The sequence below is a fragment of the Arvicola amphibius genome, chromosome 14 (genome assembly GCF_903992535.2).
Source record: "Arvicola amphibius chromosome 14, mArvAmp1.2, whole genome shotgun sequence".
Lineage (NCBI taxonomy): Eukaryota > Metazoa > Chordata > Mammalia > Rodentia > Cricetidae > Arvicola > Arvicola amphibius.
In genome coordinates, this window is record NC_052060.1 from 51,958,146 (window position 1) to 51,978,301 (window position 20,156).

General features: G+C 39.9%; 2 protein-coding genes across 6 annotated transcripts in view; one reads left to right on the forward strand and one right to left on the reverse strand.

Moving 5' to 3' along the window:
• The first annotated feature begins 7,009 nt into the window (after positions 1-7,009).
• Positions 7,010-18,933, forward strand: Ctbs (chitobiase). The gene is made up of 7 exons (XM_038312049.2): positions 7,010-7,185; positions 10,305-10,443; positions 10,885-11,093; positions 12,321-12,492; positions 13,803-13,900; positions 14,196-14,357; positions 17,701-18,933. Exons 1-7 carry the CDS (start codon positions 7,051-7,053, stop codon positions 17,890-17,892), a joined length of 1,107 nt encoding a protein of 368 aa, XP_038167977.1. The 5' UTR covers positions 7,010-7,050; the 3' UTR covers positions 17,893-18,933.
• Spata1 (spermatogenesis associated 1) overlaps positions 12,153-20,156 on the reverse strand; it is a 41,634-nt gene continuing 33,630 nt past the window's right edge. For all 5 annotated transcript variants that reach the window (XM_038312042.1, XM_038312047.1, XM_038312046.1 and 2 more), the window contains 2 exons: positions 16,964-17,034; positions 12,153-12,472 (listed from right to left, as the gene is read on the reverse strand). In XM_038312042.1, coding sequence (XP_038167970.1) covers positions 17,012-17,034 — 23 coding nt within the window. In that variant the 3' untranslated portion in view covers positions 12,153-12,472; positions 16,964-17,011. The remainder of the gene's footprint in view (positions 12,473-16,963; positions 17,035-20,156) is intronic.

Below are 20,156 nucleotides of genomic sequence, written 5' to 3' on the forward strand. Positions count from 1 at the left end.
GCCGCAGCATCAGGAGGAGTAAACAGCTCTTTGTGAGCCTTGGCAGCCTGCTGTGGGGTGCCATATAGTTGATGCTGATAGTTCATCCACTCAGTGATTACACAAGCAGAGAGCTACAGCGAATTTCCTGGTGATTGTGGAAGCTTCAAGTATTCTCTATTTTTGGAAAAGACACTTTGATTTTAAATCTTTTTCATAATAGATTTTTAAATGTTTAAATGGCATTTTACCCATTTAATTATTAAAAAACAGTGTACAGAACACATTTTGTTTTGGCTCTTTCAATAGGCCTCTGGAAGAATATTAACACCTTTTCAGGGTCTATAACAAGCTCATGTTAGATGGTAACCTATGGTTACAGAACTAGCCAGAGTGAGACCAGAGCACTGGTAAACAACACTGGTGTCTTCGGATCCTCGCGTTTCCAGCTTCCGCGTTGCTGCAGTTCCTGATGTTCCATTCTTAATTCTGCGCTAGAGTGGACTCACATTAACCCTGCATGTCTGGTGTTCACTCGGTGCAGAGGCTCAATGAAATGCGCTTCTTGGAGCAGAGTGCTTTGGGGAACAGGAACGGTTTGTAGCATTTTTCTTGCCTTTTTATCTTGAGAAGCCCTTGTGCTTTAAGTCTTTGAACTGTTTTATTTTAGCTGATGATTTTCATTGATATGACTTACTGAACATGCTCATATTAAACACCCCAAATTAAGAAAATTATGACATCCCTTAATCCGCCCACATATTAAAGTTAGAAGTTTATGTATAAGGAATATAATAAAAGGCTTTAAAAGCCTGTGGTTTTATAGTTTTTCAGAAACCCTTTTTTTCATGAAAGGTAAAAGGTCTACTCTTTGGTAATTTTATTCTACTTAAGCACAGCAACAATTGCTAAAAAAAATTATTATTTGATCTCAGTGAAATTAATCTTCCCAAACAAAATTTCACTGGTAATGCCTCAAAGAAAAACAGAAATCCAGTCACACAGTGCTTTGGCATATTGTTGTAAAAAGCAAACAGAAAAAAAAGAGAAAGCAGAGAAATGGTTTGCTGGCACGGGAAAGACTAGCACGGACCTTGTCCTTCTGCAGCTCCGTTGCTCCTTTTGTCAAGAGGAAATGTCTTGGCGCAGACACCATTCATATGCTTCCGAGCTAAACTTTGCTCCTGCAGGCCCAGGAGGACTGGTAAATCTCAGGCAAACTCTGGACTTGGTGTTAAGGGCCAGAGACCAGTGTTCCGATCCCAAACACAAGGGCTTCCGTGTGACATCCTGGAGTGACATTCCTATTGACTCAAGACTCCCTCTGGAGGGTGGCTTCGCTTTGCATGCACCCGATCAGTTTATAACATTCCATTATTACGGCTCTGTCTGATGGCTACAGAGAGCCACAAACTTGCGGGAAAGTTCTAAAAGTGATGGGGCTGCTTGTGAGTGGCCTGGGAACACAGGCCTCAGCTGTGATGTATGGCACATGCCTTCTTGAAGCAACTCCACTTGGAGTTTTCATTAGTTCTGCCCCAGCTCCCTTCCCCAGAACTGGTTCCTTTGAGTCTGGCTTCAGATACTGGCAGTTCCTCAGAGAGAAGCAAGTTTGTACTGTACCCTAATAAATAGCTCTTAACATTTGCTTACATGTGTGGTGAAAACCAAGAAAACCCCAGAAATTTGTACAAATTCAAATAAATATAAGGGGATAAATTTATGCATAATGTAAACCTTGCCTCTGTTTCTGTATTGTGTGATTGTAGAAACACCAGGTGAAACAGAAAGCTACTCAGCCGAGCTAGGCTGCACAGAGCCATCTCAGACATATGCCTATTGCTCCAGCTTATGATGCGTTATAAACCACACCCACACCCAGCTAATAGCACCATTTCCCCTCAGGTCCTATGCAGCCCTCCAGCGTGCCATCACTTAGACGTTGTAACAACCCACTAATGCAGCGCTCAGTCTCTCAACGTGAAGTGCAAGCATTACAGTGGGCGTGTGTTTCTTAACCACTTAACGTGCATGAAATTACCTTTTTATCCAGATTCCTTTGCTATTTTGTTGGCGGGTTGGGGGGGAAGACTACATGTGGTATGTACAGAGTCAAAAGGGTGTTGGAATCCCTGGAACTAGAGTTGCAGGTGGTTTGTGAACTGCCTGTTGTGTGGCTGGGAAATGAACTTGGGTCCTCTGTAAGAGCAGCAAGATTTTTTAGCCATTGAGCTGCCTCTGCTGCCCCCTTATTAAAGAATCATGGCTAACATTTTTGTAGCAGCATCTGGGCTCCAGTGATAGAACACGTAGCCTGCCATCCTGACATAGAAACAATCTTGGAGTGTGCAAGAGAACACAAACAGTTGAGTTAGTGCAACACTTAGGTATGGTCACAGAAATGCAATCACGTGCCCTTTTTTTCAAAACAGGCTTCATCTGGGGCAGACACCATGTGTGTTTAACCAGGCATGGGGTCACTTACCTGCTATAGTGGTCAGGCCAGGCATGGTCAGCAGTGCTGACCCCACCACCGGAAACTTGGGTTTGAGTCTGTGTAACAGAGGGAAGCCCAGTTGGAAGTCACAAAAGTCGGATTTCCCAGTCATAAAAACAGCCGTGTATTGAACAAAGCAAGATGGAAACAGCAAAGGGGGTTAAGAGCAGCAAGAGCTGCAGGGGCAGCTCAGCAGACTACCTACCCCTCCACTCCTTGGTATGGGGTATATTACCCACCCCTGGGAGAGGCTTGATCGTCTTTACCTGTTTTGTGCTATCACAATGGCTTCTGTCAACTTCTCCTCAGGCTTTTAAGCCAACCAGAAGCTGCTCAGTGCACAATTTGGCTTTTGATCAGTTTTTTTTTTTCCCTTAGGACTCCAGCTTGACACAAATCTTGCCACATTTGTCTTTGAGTAACCTAGATAGACCTCTTCTCTGTCCTATATTTTAAAACTTCCTTTGTTGGAGTATGTTGCTGCCTGGTTAGAGGTCGCAGTCGGCCATATCCTAGCAGCTGTCTCTAAGCTCAGCAATGTGGAAAGCGCCCTCCCTCCCCAGGAAGCTTCCTGTTCTCTGCCTGCCCTTAACTGGAGACTGTCCCTGGCCTGGAGGACTGATCTTATCTAAAAGCTGTTTCTAAACCAGATGCCTGATTCATCTTTAGCTTGACCCTTGGCACAGATCCCTGCTAAGAAGACTCCTGCTAGGAGCTCTGCTATAGGACCCAGCTGCCACATGCTCAGCCTTGTGATAGGAGATTTTCACTTAATGCAAATTAGGGTTTGTCCCCAGGCTCCCCAATCCTATATAGTCCTTATACTCTGGACTAAAGTTGAGCTGATTCACTGAAATCTCTCCCAGAAGCCTCCCTTGTTTTGTGTTCCAGGGTCACCTATAAAGCTGTCACCCCTTCTGCCTTTTTCCCCTCTTGGTCTGACAGCAGACAGGCAGAGAGGGACAGAGGACCCCACACACTCCTCTAGGGGTTTGTTTTTAACTTTACGGGCACTCTTTACATGTCGGTCTAAGTCACTGAGAGCCACCAAAGCCTTTCCTGCTTGATAAAAACCTTGCCCCACCAAAAATCTCAGCAAAGTCACCAAAGTTCCTTACCAATCTCTTGGGCCCTATTGAATCAACCTTATATATATTATCATATATATGACTCAATCACATATATATCATATATATGTATATATATCGTTTAAATATATAAACAGTATTTTTATTATTTTATTGGGAATTTCACCTAAAGCACCCAGATTGCTCTTGCTTCCCAGTTCTCCTAGGTCCACCCCCTTACCCTCCTGGCCTCCTCATGTCCCCCAAAAGAAAAAAAAAAACAAGTCCAATTTGTATTGATCTTATAGTCACTGGAACATAGTCAAACTCCTGGTGGCCAGACCCTTAAAAAAAGTGCATCCTTCCCCACCCCGCCCCCACCAGTAGGCGTCTGTTGTGGAGAGCTAGACTTCTCTTCAGTGACTTCCTGTAGAGGTTGTTACTTTTGCCGGATGGGGGCACATTGTCAAGAAGCCTTTTCCATCCCTCTTTCTCTCTTGTGAGTCTGCAGCCATGGCTGCCACTGCCAAAGAAGCTTCCCTTTGAGGTCAGCAGGAACACAGATCGTGGACTTCCACGTGGTATCTGGTGACAGCATGGACCAAGGACATCCTCCTGGCCTCTGGATCACAGCATGATCTTTGGTGGCTGCCCACCAACATCAGCATGGCCCTTGAGGCAACCCACGGACATCAACATCAACATGGCTGCGGGTAGCAGCACAGGCCACCCCCATCAGCATGACCTCCAGAAACAGCTCAGGCCTTGGACTTCGACATGGCTCAACCTCTCTCTACCCCATAAATACTGCTCTGTCCCTCCATCCTTTTCACCACCCCCCACCCCCGACACAAATGTATTTGTAGCAGTGACATTGGGAACTGCAGCGTGTCACTGTGCATATTTTATTTTTCCCCACACAGCTCTACATGCAAATACTCATGGCCACCTTCTCTAATCTCTATTGGTTTCCATTGTGTGGCAGTTGGAAAGATCACTTGCTCAGAGGCCAGAGCATAGGCTCTGGAGCAACTTGAGTGCTGCCCCTCCCTGGTGGAAAATGGAGACTACTTGGCATCATTGTGAAGATCCCAGACTTGCAGCTACATGGTCCAAGTTGAAATCTTAGCTCCATGTCTTACTATCATCAAGCTACAATCAACTCTTGAGGTTTTAGATGGAAAAACCCTGAAAAACAAGAGTGTCTGCTGAGGCAAGCTCAGGTCAAATCCCGGCTTCACATTAGTAAGATGGGTTCCTCGGACCATCCACTCTGGTTTAGCTTCATTTTCCGTCACACCTACCTTCCATGGCTGCTGCACCCATGTCAGTATGAGGAGTCAATCATGCCAGAGCGGCGAGAAGGGAAGTGGCAGAGCGGAAGTCCTCTCAACACATCATAGGAGACTGAAGAATGTGCTACTGCAGACCCCAAGAAGACGTCAAGCAGATGGAATCATAGTGTTAATTGTCGGCTTGACAGATCTAGGATATCAGTCTCCATGCGCCGATTATCTCGGTTAGATACCCGCTGGACATGCCTATGATCAGTTCATTGAGGGAGGGAGGCTCTGCCACCGCAGGTTGCACCATCCTCTGGGCGAGTTCCTACAGTGCAGAAGGGAAGGCCAGCTGAAGGCTTGCACGCATTTGTCCTGCTGATTGTGACCAGCTGCTTCAAGATCCTGTTGCCTTGACTTGGCTGCCGTAGTAGACTGTACGCTTGAACTGTGAGCCAGCATAACTTGTCCTAAATTACTTTTTAATTACAGCAACAGGAAGAGCATTTCAGACAAGAAAGCCAATCTGCAAAGATTAGAAGTATATTAATTTATTCTATCTCAAGTTACCTTAAACTTGATCCTCTTCTCAGAGAGCTCAGGGAGGTCTTTGTTTTGATAATACTTTTGTTCTGGGAAAAGAATTCGCAGCACTTAAATTTTTATTGGTGTTTAGGGGGTTTACAATAAATTTAAACTCATATGTTATAATTGGTGTTTTAATTGTTATTATGAGTTTAATGGCATTCAGTTTCCTTTAGAGCCATAAAGAGAATATTTATTCCTGTTGATGCTTAAACAGAATTCTCCAAGGAAATGCAATAATTTCCAAATGTGCTTTCTTTCTAGCATTTACTGCACGTGCTAAGCAGAAAAATTTTGGAGCAACCCAGGATCTGATAGAGAAGTGGTTCTCGACCTGTGGGCCGCAACCTTGGTAAGGGGTAGTCAAAGGACCATTTTCACAGGGGTCGCCTAAGACAAGCAGAAAACAGTTATTTACAGTACAATTCAAAATGGTAGCAAGTATTTTCATTATGAATTAACAATGAAAATAGTTTTATTGTTAGGGGAGGGGGCTCATCACACATGAGAAACTGTATTAAAGAGTCGCAGCATTAGGAAGATTGTGGTGATATTTTGTTTGTGCAATAATAGATAAAGCTTGCCAGAGGATCGGAGTGTGGAGCTAAGCCACTAGTTAGTCACAGAGGCCAGGCAGTGATGGCTCACACCTTTAACCCAGTACTTGGGAGTCACAAGCCTTTAATCCTTTCTCTAGGGAGGTAGAGACAGGAAGGGAAATGGCTGGGCAGAGAGAGGAGTATAGGGCTGGAGGAGACATTCATTCTGAGGACTTGTATAGACAGGATACTCCATTCAGCCTGAGGATTTCGTAGAGGTAAAAACTAGTGGCTGCTCTGCTTCTCTGATCTTTCTGTTTCCACCCCCTAATATCTGACTCTGGGTTTTTGTCATTAAGACCGATTAGAACTCGCTCTACAGAAGGTTGAGAACCACCGTGATGGAGCCTGCTGAAACTGCCCTGTCATGTTCTGATAACAAAAGGAAAGGCGCTTCATGAAGTTGTGACTCTAATCAAAGATCACTGCACAGAATTTTTATCTTTAAATCCACTTTATTTCATGCTGGAAAATCACAGTACACACAAGCAAATATCTGGTAATAAGATAATAATATCACTCCATTTATTTTACATGTTTTCCTTTAACATCCTGTGTAGAGACTTGGAAAAGAATGCCCATTTTTTTTCTTTTTGATTGAATTTTAGTTTTAGAAAGAAAACATGAGCTCTTGGAGTTTATTAAGTATTTATGACGGGTTTATTAAGTATTTACTACAAGCCAAGCTTGCGCTGAGCTTCAGGCATGGATACGAGGGGGGAGCAATGCTAAGTAAGTGATTCTAAAACAATTTTAAGATAGATGAGCAAAAAATCCTTCAGAACACACAACCATGGCATGGTGAAAAGGGACAGAGAAGATGAAGTGGTCCAGCTGAGCTACCTGGCAAGGTCCCAAGTTACCTCCACTGCAGTAGGCCCCGCCCCACCCCATCTAGGCCCCGCCCACCCCCTCTAGGCCCCACCCCCACCGAACAGGCCCCGCCCTCTAGGCCACAGGCACAGCGCAGCAAGCCGGCCCCGCCCCTCAGCAGCAGGCCCCGCCCCTCAGGAGGTGCCTTCCGGGCATCCCGCACACCAGGCATGGAGCTGCGCGCTGTCCTGGGACTCACGCAGCTCCTGCTGCTGCCGCTGCTGGCGCTCCGGCTCTCGGCTGGGGACTGCCCGTGCTCGGACGCCGCGCTCTGCCGACCTATCCGCCATCGCCCCGACTTCGAGGTCAGCACTCCCTCTGCCCAGCGGTCTGGCCGAAAGAGAAGTCGCGGCGCTCACAGCAGCGTTAACCACCCGAGCCTTCCTCTTTTCGGATTCCCTTCCGAGTAGACGGGAACTCTGGGCGCAGGGGTTGGGCGGTTTCCCCGGCCGCTGCTCCTGCCTCACGGTTTCCCCAAGGCTGGCTCCTGTCCCCGCCAGCTCAGCCTCCTAAGGCGAGGGTAGGAGATCCGGTTCTCCTGACCTTTACTCTTGACGCGGATTAGTTCTTTCTTTATGGACGCTCACCCACCCAGGAGTGGGATAAAAACAAGTATTTGAGTAAACTTTCCTTTAACCCAATCTTAAGGCTTATGAAGCCTTATAACGAGTTGACAGCGGTAGCTGGACCTGGAGGAAGTCAGAGAGGTCAGAGGGTCGAGTCTAACAAATTTGTGCAAAGAGGGAACAATTCTTGGGTCTTAACCTGTATTTGGTTTTGAGGCATAGATATTTAAATCCCTGTGTTTGCACACATTGTTTAGGAAAAATAGTGACTGTTTTTGTAGATTCTGCCTACTGTGGAAACCTAACATCCTATAAAGGGAAAGATTTGGATCCATTAACGTTTCTTTGAGCAATGTTCATGGGCAGCACTCATTATAGAAAGCTCAGAAGTTAAGATCCTGAGTAATGGGTCTTTTATTACGGGCCGAATCTGGAAGAGAAGTAGTTGGTTGGCAAAGGATAGTTGTTTACATTTTTATGATCTGGCTGTACTTCCCTACTCAGAGATTAGTCAGTTGATTGGTTTCAGCCTGAAGCTCCTCCCCATAATTAAGTGGTTTTATAACAGTCTGATTTATTGTGGTACTCAATACTTAGTGGGTTATATAGTGTTTGTGAGCTTTTTGAATTACAAAGAAACGAAATTATGCTCATTCATATACTCATAGTAACGAGGCCTTCACTGGCTTTTTGTTTTTTGAAATGGGAAGACTAGATGATGCGACCTCCCTCCCCCTGTATATGTGTGTGTTGGGGGGGGGGGGGGATACCGGGGCTGAACTGTGATTTGAGGATGAACACCATTTGTACTGGCTACCTTTCCGTCAACTCAACAGAAACTGGAGTCTTCAGAGAGGAGGGGTCATCAATTGAGAAAGGCTTCCAGAAGATCCTGCTGTAGACAAGCCTGTAGGGAATTTTCTTAATCAGTGATTGATGTGGGAGCCACATTATGGGTGGTACCCATCTCTGGGCAAGTGGTCCTGGGGTATCCAAGAATGCAGGCCGAGCAATCCTCCAGGTTCCTGCGCAGTTTGAGTTCCTGTCCTGACTTCCTGTGAGGATGAACTGTGATGTGGAAGCATGAACTAAATAAACCCTTTCCTCTCCAAGTTGTTTTGGCCCTGGTGTTCATCACAGTAATAGTCACCTAAACACGACACCATTCTCCACCATGCCAGACCCAGCACCCTCTCTCTTCCTTTGTATTTCCAAGATTGAGAGTGATTGCTGTTTTATCAAAGGCCCTAGATGGGGTTTTTGTTTTTAACAAACTGAATCTTAACTATGAGAATTAAGACATTGGGCCATTCAGTTTCACATTTTGTGTGTAGTTTATTGGATAGTTGCTTGGCAGGAAAAAATGAACTATGCATAGTTAATTCTGAAAGATGAGGGAGGATGAGAGAATTCAATGTTGGCCTTTGCAAATATGGTTAGTGCTTTACACAGCCCTTCCCCATCCATCCTCCTGTGGTCCCCAAGATGCTGCTTTAGAGTGTCACCTGATTTATTAATTTTATGTGGTTCTGTTCTCGTTAGCATTTCTGTGTTGTAGTTGTCTTTGGTTCCAGAGTCTTAGAATACCTAGTTGTAAGGACTTTGACTTTGTTGTCTGCAAATGTTTACTTGTCTGTAAGTATATCTTCCTTTTCATCCTTCAGGTTGCAGAAGTCCCCTAACTTGCAGTCATCATGAATTTCTTGTCACCTGACTAGCAGATCCCCTTGCATGCCTTAACGCTATTGTAATTAATTTCCTAGGGGACCTTGGTGTTGCTGTGCTTCTAGTGCAGAGCAAAATGCCTCTCCTACATTTTACTGGAATTCATTAAGAATTTACAAGATCCATAAATTAATACCTTGAGATAAAAGGAACATGAACAGTGATGCTTTTGTGCCTCTAGAATTATCTTTGAGGGGGAAGGATGCTGGAGGAACAAATTAGATACTTTAAAATTGGACTTGACTGCTATTCTAAGTCAGCTTAATCAAGAGCACACAGAGAAACAACCAATATCTGTGGCTCCATCTGAAACAGGAAGAAGCTGGAGATCATCAAACTCTGTGACGTTAGTTGCACTGCTCCCACCTTCGCGGAGACCCTGCTTATGATCTCGTCTCATCCATCCCAACACTTCCCTCCTGTGACTCCAGTTTGGGCCCCTTTCTCACTTCAGCAGCGGATTTTCCTAGATGCATTCCTTTTCCTTTTAAAAATCTTTGTGTCCTCACATTAGGTGATGAGGAACGCAGGCAAAAGAACACAAAAACCATAAATGTGGAAAGTGGACGGTTTTCTCATTTCAACTGTCACAAGCTTTTTGTTTTGTTTTGCTTGTTTGGAAAATATCTCTATATCTAATCGATAGTAAAAGTACAAAACCTTAAGTGAACCTCCGTGGCTTCAGAATTGCCATTCAGTCTATGTAGAAGTTCACTGAGATATAGTTTGGTGTTTCAGTGGCTACTTAGTCTAGATGAGTGATGTTCTTATGTGAGTCCATTATAATAAAGTGTTTCTATTAGATACAAATGCTTTTGTTCTCCCCATTTCCCTCAGGATGCTAACTTCTCAATAGGGCTGAATTGCTGACATAGCCACTCAGTTTACCCCAGATTAACCATTCTCTGCTTCTTTCCTGTACTTTCTCTAAATCCTAGGTGTCCGCCATAGTAAACATTTATAGTCACTGTGCCCATGTAGCCAGCAGTTCCGCTGGTAGCCTGATGTCTTCATCCTGCACTCTCTGTGCCCAGTGTCCACCACAATACCTGACATGGAAGTGGTTCATGTATCTGGATGTCAGTATAATAATCTCGGATTAAGTGTTGGTGCCCACCCTCTTTTCCTGGCAGGTCTTTGTATTTGATATTGGACAGAAAACTTGGAAATCTTATGACTGGTCACAGATTACAACTGTGGCAGTTTTTGGAAAATATGACCCAGAGCTTATGTGTTACGCTCATTCCAAAGGAGCCAGAGTAGTGCTAAAAGGTATGTTATTAGCAGACACATGTGCCTAGCCAATGGAAAAAACATGTTTTATTTACTATAGTCCTTTTTTATGCCTTTCTTCTTCAAGACCTACAGTTATTACAGATACTGGTAAATCTAGTCCAAAAATACTGATTTTTTAAAAAGAGTTAAATAAAACCACTTGTTTTTGAGAAAATGTGAGTGCCTAATTACAGGATGCTGACCTTTATTTTTGGCCTACAAGTGCTGCTTCTGAGAGTGATTTTACTCATAATGACCATTTTGAAGATTAGTCAGCAGTGGCTGCTATTTGGCATACGATTTCTCCATTTGGAAAGGACACTAGAGGCTTAATATTCCAAAGATTACGCTGTGTCTCAAAGACATTTTGGGCTTGTGAAGTAAATAGCTTTTAACTTTGAAAAAGCATCTGTATAATTATGTCTTTGTCTTCCAAAGGTGATGTCTCCCTGAAGGATATCATTGATCCTACCTTCAGAGCATCATGGATAGCTCAAAAAGTTAATTTGGCCAAAATACAATATATGGATGGAATCAATATAGACATAGAACAAGAAGTTAATTGCTTATCACCTGAATATGAAGCATTGACAGCTTTGGTCAAAGAAACCACAGAATGTTTCCATCGTGAGATCGAGGGATCACAGGTAAAAAATTTTTTTTGTTGTTTTTGGTTTTTAATCAATATATTCATGAAAGTATGACTTAAGATATATTAGTGTTATAGTAAGGGTGAAGGAATTTCTGCATATACTTCCCAGAATACCTTTTCTGGTGTGTTAATATTCTTTAAGTTTCTAAATTTCTAGCAACAACAAAATACAACATGGGGATTGTTTTGTCTACTTAACTGCAGCACTAGATGGCTATGGGGCAGCAGGAAGCCAGAAGGGTCTAAACTGCCTTTTACTAGTACAAAGCAGAAAAAGCAGGCACTAAAATGGAAAAGTAGTGCTGGGGAGTTGCCTCATTTTCTGCAGTCTCTATATTATTTGCAAAGCACTCAGGACTAATGCTGTCAGCCAGTCAGAACTGTAACAGTAGGCCATGAACATAATTACAGCAGATCTCAACACAAGGCATCTTGCCAGACAATATGTAAGTAGCAAAGGGCTGCATGCTTCCAGATCAGGGCTGTTAAATATAGCCACATAGTAAGATAACCCAGGATCTTAAAAAAGAATGAAACCCTAAATACCTGTGTACCCATACTAGAGAGTTTTTTCCAGAAATATTCATGAGGCCCTGGGTACAACCTCCAGCACTATAAAAAGAAATGGTTACTGTCTTAGTTAGGGTTTCTTTTGCCTTGAAGAGACACTATGACCATGGCAACTCTTACAAGAGGAAAGCATTTAACTGGGGCTGACTTACAGTATCACCAGTTTAGTCCATTATTGTCATGGTGAGATACATGGTGACATGCAGGCAGAGGTGCTGGAGAGGGAGCTGAGAGCTATACAGCCTGATCCATAGGCAGCAAAAGAAGACTGTGTGCCACACTGCGTGTTGACTTCTTCTCATGTGGCTTCCCTCTACACTTCTCCAGGGCCCCATCATAGTGTGTTACTATGGAACCTGCTTCTTTCAGTCAATGACTTACCAGCCCAGCCTTTGAGAACATCAGAATTTGAAATTATTTTTCTTTATAGTGCTGTGCTCCTGGTCCTTGTATATCACAGACACATGTGCAAGCCAGTCCAGTATAGTAACAAAATATATTTATTAGACCTCTTCCTCACACGTCCAATCACCTACGCATACATTGTAAGCAGTTCTTTATTCTTGAGTAGAATGAGGCAAGAGAATGATAAAAATCTGGTAAAATATACTTTTCCATGTTATATAAAATAATATGCAGTTTTTTTCCACAGGTAACCTTTGATGTAGCTTGGTCACCAAAGAACATAGACAAAAGGTGCTATAATTACACTGGAATTGCGGGTGCCTGTGATTTTCTCTTCGTGATGTCTTACGATGAGCAAAGTCAGATCTGGTCAGAATGTATTGCAGCAGCCAATGCTCCCTATAATCAGACATTAGCTGGTAAGAATTCAAGAAATGACCACTTGGTAATATTTACTCCAAAACCTCACAAACTAAAGTATCTTTTAGTTTTTCTAAATTATTTATATACCTTTTATATAAAAGCTTGCTTTATAAATAAAATATAATAAAATGTATTATAAAATTTAGTATACAATAAAATAAAAATAAATTGCAGTGCTTTAGTATTTACAAAAAAAAAAAAATTTCATTTACTTCTTATTACAGTATCATGGGATAGCTATATTATTATTGATCCTATATTATACTTCAAGTCTAACACTCTTGTCATATGCCAAGATATTTTTGTTTAATATTATGGAATTTAAATGCAGAAATTCACAGCGGGTCAGAGTGCAGACAATAATTGTATATGGACTCAACCACACATAGGAACTTATGGGAACTGTATCACACACACACACACACACACACACACACACACACACAGACACACGCACGCACGCACGCACGCGGCTCAGGGACCACTTGAGGTAGATAGAAAGGATGTATGAGCCAGAGTTGAAGTGTCTTCTGACAGGACTGCACACTCTGAAGCTTGCAGCAGCTGTGGCTGCCTGCACAGGACTGGCAAAAGATTCAGTCAGTCACCGTTCTCATGAGTAGATGGAGTTTGTTCATTCTTTGTCCTAAACTACAGGTTACTACAGAAAAGAGCAAGGACATTTCTTATGTAGTCATTAGGAAACATACAGAGTATTTTCAAGGATGGAACACTTGAGCTTCTAAAAGAAATTTTGAGTATCATTGCCACAAAGTTTTAAGATTATAGAAGCTTTAGAATCTCAAATATCAAAAATGCTAACAGCTAACATGTAAACAGTATGGTTTCTTGCAATTTTCATTTCTCCAATTATATTTTGTGTATTTTGTTTTCATATCATATTCATTGGATACTGTCTCTTACTAAAAATGAAAGCTTAGCCGGGCGGTGGTGGCGCACGCCTTTAATCCCAGCACTCGGGAGGCAGAGGCAGGCAGATGGATCTCTGAGTTCGAGGCCAGCCTGGTCTACAAGAGCTAGTTCCAGGACAGGCTCTAGAAACTACAGGGAAACCCTGTCTCGAAAAAACAAAAACAAAAAAAAATAAATAAAAATGAAAGCTTAGAAAGTATGACATAGGACTTCCAGTTCTTAAGGGATTACTTTTATTATATCATAGAAGATGTAGCTGCACAAATGTACCTGTTTCTACAAACTTAAGATCTTTTGTGGTTACCCAGATTCTATGTACGTATTAACAGATATATAAACAGAATTATGTGTTTTTCTATCCCCTTGTGACTAGGATATATTGACTACATCAAGATGGGCATTAGCCCTAAGAAACTCGTAATGGGTATTCCCTGGTATGGTTATGATTATATCTGCTTGAATATAACAGAGGTAAGAACAACTTACTTGTTATGTAGTATTACTCCATTATATATTTTGTTCTGCTTTGAATATGTGAAACTTTAAATAATTTCTGAAATATATTTTGAAGCTAAACTTTGGTTTTTTTTAATTCTTTAATATGGAAGTTTCTGAATACCATGCATTTTCATTTTATTACCAATTTAATGAGTATTCTGTACAGTCAGATTATACTGAATCTTCTATTTTTAACAGTTTTTATTACTTGTCTCATTTGGATTTTTAAATTTTCTTAGTAATAACATGAACATTTTTGTATTTCTAGGATGACGTCTGCACCATTGCAAAGGTCCCTTTTCAAGGGGCTCCTTGCAGCGACGCTGCAGGACATCAGGTACCCTACAAACTGATCATGAAGCAAGTAAATAGTTCTGTTTCTGGAAGCCAGTGGGATGAGGACCAGCAAGCTCCCTACTATAACTACAAGGTAAACTGCCATAAACTATGTATGAGTTTTACTCATACATAGTTAGTTAGTTTCCATAACTCTGTATTTTGTGGTTATATAGTTGGCATTAGTAATTTACCAGTTTTACTGTTTATGTGCATAAACCTGTCTTTGAGTCTGTGTAATCAGGAAATTTAGTTGCTTGGGGAACAACCGAAGTTACGTTACTAGTGCAATATTCTGCTTGGTCTACTTCCTTTTGAATGTTTATGCATATCACAAACAGGGCTACCTTAATAGCTGACAATTATGCTAAGGTAATTTGCTTTTCAAAGGGCTTTGGACAAAGTAGGTTTTATGTTTGAAACTCGTAATGGGTATTCAAAATAGCTTAACAATTCTAATGAGATCCAGAGAGGTGGGAATGAAGCTGAGATTAATAGATGAGTCGTTATAGTTTTTATATTGAAAAACAGCATCTGTCAATTTTATTTTACAAGTAAAACAAATTATAAGGAATTTTAGAAGAAACAGAAAGACATTACATAAGAAAGCATACATATATTTGTATGTATAGCATATACACACATACAAACATGTGGACATGCATACACACACACACACACACATATATATGCAGATTATTAGAACTCTGAAAACTGTTAGTATATGCACAGACATGCACATATATGTGCAAATTGCATGCATATGCAATGACCAAGCATATTTAGGAAACACTTGGCTATATCTATTGGTCTGGGACTTCTTTTTTTTTTAAATAAAAGATTTTTTATTGCCAGGCGGTGGTGGCGCACGCCTTTAATCCCAGCACTCGGGAGGCAGAGGCAGGCGGATCTCTGAGTTCGAGGCCAGCCTGGTCTATAAGAGCTAGTTCCAGGACAGGCTCTAGAAACTACAGGGAAACCCTGTCTCGAAAAAACAAAAAAAAAATATTTTTTATTTATTCATTTATTATGTATACAGTGTTTTGCCTGCATGTACATCTGCAGGCTAGAAGAGGTCACCAGATCTCATTACAGATGGTTGTGAGCCACCATGTGGCTGCTGGGAATTGAACTCAGGACCTCTGGAAGAACAGCCAGTGCTCTTAACCGCTGAGCCATCTCTCTGGCCTCCCTGGGATTTCTATTGTATGGAATTATATTAAAATTTTTAAGCAATATTGCAATACATAAAGCTATTTATTTAACATAGAATCTGCTTCAGTCCACTCAGAACAGGGTAGGGGAACAGTATTTTATTGTTATAGTAATCAATTATATATATTTTAAATAAATATATATAAAATGATAGTATATACTGTCATAGACTGTTTTATAATCATTGGTGTAATGTTTTTACTAAATGAGAAGATGCAGAAAAATTTTTTTAAAACAGATATAATTTCAAGAAAATATTATCTATTTATGATATACAACCTGCTTTGATATACATATCCATTACATGTGTCTTACTTCAGACAGTTCTTTTATAGTTAGATCAGTTAAAATCAGCAATTTTAAAATATGTAGTCCCTTGCTACCTTGCTCTTAGTGATAGTGATGGTGGTACTTACTCCATCTCTCTGACTTATTTCCTTCTCTGACTAAGTAGTGTGTCGTTTGAACATCTCACATTCTCCCCAGCCACATATTCTGATATAACCACCATTTTAGTTTCTTTGAAAGAATAGATTAGTGTTGGGGTTAAGAATGTTTACTTTATTTCCTAGACACACTTTAAAATATTTTTATTCACATGCATTAGTTGCATATATCAATGGGATTCAGAGTGGTTTCCAATGCAATACACAGCATCCACTAATAAAATCGTGGACAGCATTTCTCCTTTGATTTCTTTATGTCTAAAGCTCCTGAACTCTTACTTCTTCTTCCTTTCATCTGACTGAGTGTGTGTTGGTAACCAGTATCCAGAACATACTAGTTGATGTCAAATAATTCATGAAACATTTTGGGGAGCCTTGGAGGCCATTTGATGGCACTTTAAGCAACAGTCTATTCTTACGATTATGTTCCTCATTTTCAATCACAGTACAATCAAGTTTCTGTTGTGTCTGAAAAGAATCATCTAGCCTTTTCATTTGCTTCAGCAATAGCAGCTTCGTCTTGGACTCAATATTCTAGAATGTATATTTTAAGCATGCTTAAACCAATCAATCCACAAAGTAAAGAACAAAGAATCAGATATGCCTTCTTGAATGAGTTCACTAAACTAAAATGTACCACAGCCTATTTGCTTATGAAGTTACTATTGTTCTTTAAAGTAGACTAATCAAAAAACCAATTTCAAGAGTACCACCACAGATAAAAATATTACTGTCAATCATTCAGAATTGCCTTTAAGTGGTTTCTTAATGCATATAAAACATATTTTTCACTATAGTTCTGTTTTTTTCTCCTAATACATTTTCCTCCCTCATTTGTTCTTGTGCCTACATCTGGTCCTTTCGTTTATTTTTAAATAACCCATGTGTTTCTGACAGACAGTGGTACAGGGTACAAGACCACAATCTAGTTCTTGATCAGTTCTGTGCTAAGTCATCGAGGGAGTCCCCTCCACCAGCCTTTCAGAATCGATTCTGTAAGACCCAGGCAGATGGCACATTCCTTCTTCAATGCTATTACCTGTTCTTCTGGCCGATTTATCACAAACAATCTTCATCTGTTGAACTCCTAAGTTGGCACACTTCCAGAAACTGTAAATAATACAAACAAATAAACAAACACACAAACAAGCTGGTTTTAATGGACAGCAGCACTTTCTCTTTTTAACTTTGCTTGCATATCAGTTACCCAGTGGAATATTAAAACAGAGAGCAAACAAATATGAATCCTAGCATCCGCTTTAGAAGAATTTGATTTGGTAAGTTTCATGCAGAGTGAGACATAGGGATCTGAACTGTTAGTTGTGTCTTGTGTTGTTCTAGACAGGGTCTCACTGTGTAGCGTAGGCTTGCCCTGAAGTCATGATCCTCTTTCCTCATCCTTGTGAGTGCCAGGTGCTCATCACTAGGCCCTTCTAGAGTCTATAAATGTAAATGATCTATGATTTACAATGAGTCAAATGTGCATCTTAGTTGACAGTCATTAGAACAGATCAAATAAAGAATCTTAAGACAGGAGGCTCTTAAATAGAATACATTAGGAGGTTAAATTGTTAGATTTAATTTTCTGTTGCTGAAGTACCACAAGATAATATTTAGGAAGATCATGTATATAACCATGAAGTAACAGAACAGGAAAGTAATGTGCTATAAAATTTTCATTATTTCTTGCATGCATTTTGAATCCTTGAATTTAAGAACTTTTCCTCTGCTGTATTGAATTCTTTAAATTTCCAATTTACTTGTTTTTTTTTATAGGATCCCGCTGGCCGTTTTCATCAAGTGTGGTATGATAACCCCCAGAGCATTTCACTAAAGGCAGCATATGTCAAAAACTATGGCTTGCGGGGCATTGGCATGTGGAATGCAAACTGTCTTGATTACTCAGAAGACGCTTTAGCCAAAGAGCAAACGAAAGCAATGTGGGGAGCCTTAAAACCATGGTTGTGATGGAGAGAGAGGAACATCTTTTGTCAGACTATTAGATTTTGCAAGAATGAGTTGTATAAGTGGATTCATGCAAAGATAAAAATGTATATCTTTTCATGTTATCATAACTTACCTATTGGTATACTCAAAAAACAAGAAATAAATTTTTCATTTGAACATAAAAGATACATACATATCTTAAATATCCAGGAATAGAAAAGCAAGAAACAAGTCAACATACTCTATTAAATACTCCTCTATGTTTCAATATTATAATTTAGTTAGGAAAATTGCTTTCAAAATTTCATGCTGAATTTTCTCTCCTGGTATTAAAATATACTGTTAAAAATCATTACTGATTTTAAAAATATGTATAACTAGTGGACAAAAGAGAGTAATGTGGTGGGGAATGAGTATGATCAAATTAGGTTATATACATGTATAAAAATATCAAAATGAAACCCATTATTTTTTACAATTATTACATGCTAATAAAAATTGACAAGAACTCTGTAACTTGAAATGGAAATTGTTGGCTTCAAATAGACTTTAAGGCCTAGTCTTTGAGAAGCAGTTTATGTTGAATTTATTTTCAACAAATCTCAAATTTAGAACCAGGAATATGGTATCTCTTCAGATTCATGAAAATGATTAGACATGATTTTTCTGCCTCCTAACTCCTCATAGTACATACGAATACTTCATGACATACCCACATTACAATCACTTAATCCATTAGAGAGTGCATGAGATAAAAGTATGCATACAAATTAAACATGAGAAGATAATTTGGTAATATTTGAACCAGTAAATTAGAAGTACCTGCTGTGAGATTTATGTGTAAAATTCTTGTAGTAAGAAGAAGCTGATGTTGAACTTGATTCTATTCATTGTTTATACTTGTAGTCATTCATGGTCCTTCACTTATTAATACTCATTTCTTGCCTAGTTTTCTTGTTTTTCTTCAACATTTGCAGTTTGCTTTTAAGCTACATAAGAACATTATTCTTACTGTCTTTTTCTAAAAGATCACTTTTGTGAAAATAAATTTCTAAATGTAAAGCAGTTTTTGTTCTCTTTCTCAAACCAACTAACAACAGTGTTACAGGTCTGAAGAGCTGGCTCAGGAGGTAAGAGCACTGGCTGCTCTTCCAGAGGACCGGGGTTCAATTCCCAGCTCCTACATGGCAGCTCACAACTCCATTTCCCCAGGGATCTTTTAACTCCAGTTCCAGGGGATCTGACACACTCTTACGGCACACACATGGTACACAGACATACAAACATCCGTGCATATAAAATTAAATAAAAATACAATAAATCATAACATTATAAAAATATTACTTCCTGAAAATATGTAGATTAAATGTTTGTTGTTGCAGAATAATCTTTTTGTACACTGTGAAGATGTGTTCCTATGATTAGTTTAATAAAAAGCTGAACAGCCAATAGCTAGGCAGGATTTCTGAGTAGAGAGGACACTGGGAAGAAAAAAGTGAAGCCTCCAAGGACACAGAGCAAGCAAGATTGGCACTACAGATATGAGGAATAAAACCATATGGCAGAAAGTAAATTAATAGACATGGGTCAATTTAAGTTATAAGAGTTAGATAGAAACAAGCCTAAGCTATCGGCTGAGCTTTCAAAACTATCAAGTCTCAGTGTCATTATTTAGGAGCTGGCTGGCGGAACAGAAAGAGACTCATTACAGTTTGTACCTTTTGAATTCCATGTACATAGATCCTACCTTTACATATGATCCCCTTCCAAACTGGAATAAGTGATTTATCAAGTATGTTATGATAATGTTATGTTTTTTATTTACATAGTTGTTTATGACAGTAAAATTATTTACTTCATTAGTATATGTTGAATAACTTTATATTTCTAAAAATCATTTTATATTTCTAAGCAGTACAAATTAAATTATTAGACACAAATTTGCCATACATGTATATACAATTGTTTTTAATCAAAATATCATTAATATAATAAATTCTACTTCTAGGCAAATATACTGGTATTTACTAAAACATTACACATTTTGCTAATCATTAATTTTGCCATAATACTGCCTTTTAACTTTATTAAAAAGGAGAAGTTATAAAATTTAGGACTATAAAATAGGTAATAGTTTTCAAAATAGTCACTATTTAGATTTCTATTATAATTTGCAATACCCACATACAATGTAAAATTGAAGTCTTATTTTTAAATTTATTCTTAACTGATACATCAACCTTATGATTTACATAAAATATTGGCAAGGAACAAAATGGCTTACT

Excerpts from the sequence above, each read along its gene's own strand:
- Ctbs (XM_038312049.2), top strand. The coding sequence starts at position 7,051 with ATGGAGCTGCGCGCTGTCCTGGGACTCACGCAGCTCCTGCTGCTGCCG. Across the intron at positions 13,901-14,195 it reads TCTGCTTGAATATAACAGAG|GATGACGTCTGCACCATTGC; the intron begins GTAAGAACAACT and ends TTGTATTTCTAG. Across the intron at positions 14,358-17,700 it reads CTCCCTACTATAACTACAAG|GATCCCGCTGGCCGTTTTCA; the intron begins GTAAACTGCCAT and ends TTTTTTTTATAG.